Consider the following 6,000-nt stretch of genomic DNA (forward strand, 5'->3'; position numbering starts at 1 on the left):
TGTGCGTGGAGCTTGTGGTTTGGTCAACAAAATGTTTGATAAAAACGCTAAAACTAGGTCAATTTCGATAATTCTTTTTCCCTCTTCATGAAAGTCAGCGTTGGCCTAGTCACATTGTTTATTGAACAAAAATACAACCTGCAAGTTGGCCTTTAAAGTGCTTGAATTTGACAAAAGAAAAGTCAAGGCCTGAAGTTCCTTGAAAACAGCCAATTTCTTTACAAGGTGCTTAAAAAGTCATTGAAATTCAAATCAACCATTTGCATTGAAAGTTTTGTTCATCCATGATAAAACATTTCTGAATCAAGTAATTAATTTATTTAATTGATTTAAAGTGTAACTAATTGTCGGAAATTGGTTTTAAGCCATACATATTGGATCCGTTTTTTCTTCTATAAAAAAAAACAGCATTTAAAAGTGAATTGTATTCTTTTTAAATGCCCTTTTAAAATGAAAAAAAATTGTGCTTAGGAAAGTACTTGAAAGTCCTTGAATTTAATTGTGCAATGTCTGTGAGTGGAACCCTGTGAGTGGAACCCTGTGAGTGGAACCCTGTGAGTGGAACCATGTGAGTGGAACCCTGTGAGTGAGCTCCCTGTGAGTGGAACCCTGTGAGTGGAACCCTGTGAGTGGAACCCTGTGAGTGAGCTCCCTGTGAGTGGAACCCTGTGAGTGGAACCCTGTGAGTGGTGGAACCCTGTGAGTGGAACCCTGTGAGTGGAACCCTGTGAGTGGAACCCTATGAGTGGAACCCTGTGCTTCATCCTGTTCATCCACTGTTGCCCCCAAACAGGTGCTTTAGATCAGATATCTGGGTTCTTATTGGCTGCATGTCCTGTCAGTCTTGTCAGGAAGGAAGTATCCAGAATGGCCAGAATAGGTGGAATTCGTCTAAGTCCCGCCTCTACGTTCCCTTCGCTGTCTGTGTCATCTCCAAGTTCCCGTATTACACAGCCCTGAGAGACTGTCTGTCATGGTAAATATATCATAACAATATTAATAATGTATTACACCGCCCTGAGAGACTGTCTGTCATGGTAAATATATCATAACAATATTAATAATGTATTACACAGCCCTGAGAGACTGTCTGTCATGGTAAATATATCATAACAATATTAATAATGTATTACACAGCCCTGAGAGACTGTCTGTCATGGTAAATATATCATAACAATATTAATAATGTATTACACCGCCCTGAGAGACTGTCTGTCATGGTAAATATATCATAACAATATTAATAATGTATTACACCGCCCTGAGAGACTGTCTGTCATGGTAAATATATTATAACCATATTAATAATGTATTACACCACCCTGAGACACTTGGTGAACATAATGATGATGGCGATGATAATAAGAACATAAATTATAATAAAAAAGAATAATACTGTAATAACTATTTGATATACTTTTACTTTACTCTCTTGCTGCCTTTCATTGTACTCTCTCTCTGTATATCTCTCTTTCTCTCTCTGTATATCTCTCTGTATCTCTCTCTGTATCTCTCTCTGTATCTCTCTCTGTATCTCTCTCTCTGTATCTCTCTCTCTCTCTGTATCTCTCTCTGTATCTCTATATCTCTCTCTGTATCTCTCTCTGTATCTCTCTCTGTATCTCTTTCTGTATCTCTCTCTCTGTATCTCTCTGTATATCTCTCTGTATATCTCTCTGTATCTCTCTCTCTGTCTCTCTCTCTCTGTATCTCTCTCTCTGTATATCTCTCTCTGTATCTCTCTCTCTCTCTCTGTACCTCTCTCTGTATCTCTCTGTATCTCTCTCTGTATCTCTCTCTCTGTATATCTCTCTGTATCTCTCTCTGTATATCTCTCTCTGTATATCTCTCTCTGTATCTCTCTCTGTATATCTCTCTCTGTATATCTCTCTCTGTATATCTCTCTCTGTATCTCTCTCAATTCAATTAAATTCAAATGGCTTTATTGGCACGACGTAACTTGTACATGTTGCCAAAGCAAATGATTAATATTAACATAAACATGAATTAGAAAACAGATATCAATGTCAAAGTACATAAAAATATCATAAAATATCATCAAAACATCAAATATTACAACATAAACGTGTGTGACTGTCACTCACTGTCCCTCAGTTTATGGCAGGCAGCAACATAGACTGCTGCTAGCTCACAGCTTGTTGAGTCCTCCCCTAGTAGGACTGGTAGTTTTTCTGTATCTGATAGTTTAAGAAAATCTTTTGTTATTAATTCAAATTTTTTAAAATGTGTTTCTCTAATATATTTTTATTTCCCACATTTGGTGAGGAAATCTCTCTATCTCTCTCTGTATCTCTCTCTCTATCTCTCTCTCTCCCTCTCTCTCTCTCTCTCTCTCTCTCTCTCTCTCTCTCTCCCTCTCTCTCTCTCTCTCTCTCTCTCTCTCTCTCTCTCTCTCTCTCTCTCTCTCTCTCTCTCTCTCTCTCTCTCTCCTCTCTCTCTCTCTCTCTCTCTCTCTCTCTCTCTCTCTCTCTCAGTTTGTTAGTTGAGTTGAGTCCTGGTCGGCATCGTGATTTTGAGGAGACTGTAAAAGAGTTTTCAGCCAAGCTGGCACTGGTTCCCATCCCTCCACCAGGACACCTCCATGTGGTCTGAACTCTATCTATCTATCTATCTATCTATCTATCTATCTATCTATCTATCTATCTATCTATCTATCTATCTATCTATCTATCTATCTATCTATCTATCTATCTATCTATCTATCTATCTATCTATCTCTCTCTCTCCTCTCTCTCTCTCTATCTATCTCTATCTCTATCTCTATCTCTCTCTCTCTCTATCTCTACTATGTCTGTCTTTAATTAGGAGATTTAAATAAATCATTTAATATTGTGTGTGTGTGCGTGTGTAGTCCTTCAGTCTGAGGTCTCTCCAGATCTTGCTGCCCTCCAGAGACGACCAGAATAAACCAGTTCTGGACCTTCAGCTTCACCTGCCTCTCCTCTGTTTCACACACACTGCCCTGCTGCAGGTACACACACACACACACACACACACACACACACACACACACACACACACACACACACACACACAACACACACACACACACACACACTGCTACAGGTACACACACACTGCCCTGCTGCAGGTACACACACACACACACACACACACACGCACACATGCACGCGCTAGCGCGCACACACACACACACACACACACACACACTGCTGCAGGTACACACACATAGAAGCTCCTTCTGAGTCTCTCTGTGCTTGCCATGAGACTCCGGTATCGCTTGCCTGACCGCAGAAGTTCAAAGAGGCAGTTGTTTGGGTGGCTGGGGTCTTTGATTATTCTCTTAGCCTTACCCATGCACCGCTTGTTGTAAATGTCTTGGAGAGTGGGAAGCCCACCTCCAATTGTGCGTTCGGCTGAACGGGCCACTCTCTGTAGTCTGCTACGGTCTTGTGCGGTGCTATTCCCAAACCAGGAGGGGATATTGCCAGTCAGGATGCTCTCTATTGTGCATGAGTAGAAGTTCTTGAGGATCTTCTGACTCACTTTGAACTTCCTAAGGAAGTAGAGGTGTTGCCGTGCCTTCTTGACTACACTGTCGATGTGTGTGGTCCATGTCAAGTCCTCGGATATGTGGACTCCGAGGTACTTAAAACTGTTCACTCTCTCGACCGGTGCCCCATCGATGCTGAGTGGGCTGTAGTCCCCTGACCTCCTAAAGTCCACTTCCATAAGGAAGTCCAAGACCCACTGGCAGAGGTCATAGTTCTCTCTCGCTCTCGCTCTCTCTACATTCAATGATTTAAAGTAGCCAAACGTTACAGTATAAATACTAACTGGATAGTTGATGATATAAACATTTAATGTCATTATCTGAAATATTCTAAAATCATTAAGTCTGCTATAAGCCATTATCCCTTTGTGTGTGATTATTATTTTCTCACAGTGTGTATATAATATATATATATACATACATATATATATATATATATATATATATATATATATATATATATATATATATATATATATATATATATATATATATATATGCAGGGCCGCCTCAGGGGGTGTGCGAGCAGTGCGGTCGCACAGGCCTCGCGGGAAGGGGGGCCTCGCAAAAAATAAATAAAAAAAAAATAAAAAAAAATATTTTTTATTTATTTTTTTTATTATTTTTTATTATTTTTTTTATTTTTTTTTTTATTTTTTTGCGAGGCCCCCCTTCCCGCGAGGCCCTTTTTCATCACAGACCTAAAATCTAGTTTTGCTTATATGCTTATATATTTCACATTAGACACGTTTGTAGAATGTGTCTGACTTCCTGGCTCTGCAGACTGCAGTTTTCCGGTTTCTGCGGATTTGCTGCTCTACAGATTTTAGGATAGTGTTTCCGGCCCGTCCGCCGACCGCCGTAATACCAAATAGAAGAAGAAGACACACGAGGTAGATAATTCAGCGCTATTCAGAGGAGCGAGGCGAGTGGATGTCTTTTCAAAAGAAGGAGAAGAGAACTTGTGAGCAGATAAATCTGTTAGGCAGCAATATGCCGAAAGGTGTCCAGTCTGCCGGAAAGTACTCGAAGAAGAAGAAGAAGAAGAAGAATTACACCGTGGGCCAAGTCTCCTTCCAACTTCACCATTGGCGCCGGCCGCGCAGCATTCATTGATACTGCGTTATGTGAGTCAACCTATGATTAAATACCCGCCGTGGACCTGTCCTGACCTATCTATCTTTCTCTCTTTCTGGAGCCAAACTGGTCGACAAGCTAATATATAGTACTACTAGTAGCTAACTGTGTGTGCCTGCTGAGAGCACCTGGCTGTATGTAGACAGTAGCCGCATAGCTTGTTAGCTGTTAGCTAACGCAGAAGCAAGCTATGCGGCTACTACATGCAGCCAGGTGCCTGATTGAGCTAACTGTTAGCCAGTTAGCTGTTTAGCGTCAGCTGGGAACGTTCGTTTGATGCTATCAGTTAGCCTTGAGAATAGCAGGCCCTGGCACTCTGACTACGACATCATCTTTGACAGAAGATGTAGTCGGGCCTGCACCATGACAAGGCTCTGGCCATAGCTTTGTCCCGACAGCGAGAGGCCTTTCGTCAACGTGGAGACCTGTGTTCCTCGTGCAGGTAAAATGTCATGACATTACCCCACTCTTCCTTCCTTCCCCTCCCGAATGTTTTGTTAATAACGATGTTTTTTTCCAGGCAAAACATATGCTACTTCACAACATTTGGAGATACGACATGTGCTGTGTGTGAATGGTCGTTTGTGTAGCTTGGGTAGCGTTGGGCCGTTGGCCAAAGCTGTGTGTCACGTGGCCTGGTGTCACAGTACCTGGCTAGCCTATTTAGCTGATGTCGGCCATTGGCTCCTTGCTGCTTTGGTTTCTCTGGTATAGACGCTCTTCTTGTTGGATTGTTGATCTTTGTCCTTTTGAATCTCTCATACATGCTATAGTCTCTCTCTAACACACACACACATGACAAACACACATGTTCTCTCTCTCTCTCTCTCTCTTTCTAACACACACAGTCTGCCTATGGCGGCCTTTCTCGATGGCTAGGCTGTGCTCAAGGATCTTCAGTCACAGTGCTCAGGTATTCTGCCACTGTGTACTCTCTGTTTAGGGCCAAATAGCATTTCAATTTCTTTCCAATGTGTCTCTCTCTCTCTCTCTCTCTCTCTCTGTACACTGTATATTGACTGTAGAACGGGAGCTCTCTCTCGCTCTCTCTTTTGCTATATGTTGACTGTATCATGCCCCGCCTCGGGCAGCGCTATTATTTAAGAATATGTTGACTGTATAAAAAAAAAAAAAAAAATATATATATATATATATATATATATATAATTTTTTTTTTTTTTTTTTTTTTTACCTTTGGGGGGGGGGGGGGGGGGGGGCCTCGCGTTAAATCTCGCACAGGGCCTCGCATTTCTCCCAGGCGGCCCTGCCCGGGATGGTCTGGAAGAGGACCTAAAGGCATACCTGGCTGATGGAAAAGGCAAGTAAAT

General features: G+C 41.7%; 1 protein-coding gene across 1 annotated transcript in view; it reads left to right on the forward strand.

The window, feature by feature from the left end:
* LOC311229497 (DENN domain-containing protein 3-like) overlaps positions 1-2,613 on the forward strand; it is a gene marked incomplete at its 3' end in the record, with an annotated part of 29,282 nt that extends 26,669 nt beyond the window's left edge. The window contains exons 7-8 of the mRNA XM_084315577.1: positions 843-976; positions 2,496-2,613. Of these exons, the coding sequence (XP_084171703.1) occupies positions 843-976; positions 2,496-2,613 (252 nt within the window). The remainder of the gene's footprint in view (positions 1-842; positions 977-2,495) is intronic.
* Between the last annotated feature and the right edge of the window lie 3,387 nt (positions 2,614-6,000).

This window comes from Notolepis coatsorum (genome assembly GCF_963971535.1).
Source record: "Notolepis coatsorum genome assembly, chromosome: 6".
NCBI classification, from domain to species: domain Eukaryota; kingdom Metazoa; phylum Chordata; class Actinopteri; order Aulopiformes; family Paralepididae; genus Notolepis; species Notolepis coatsorum.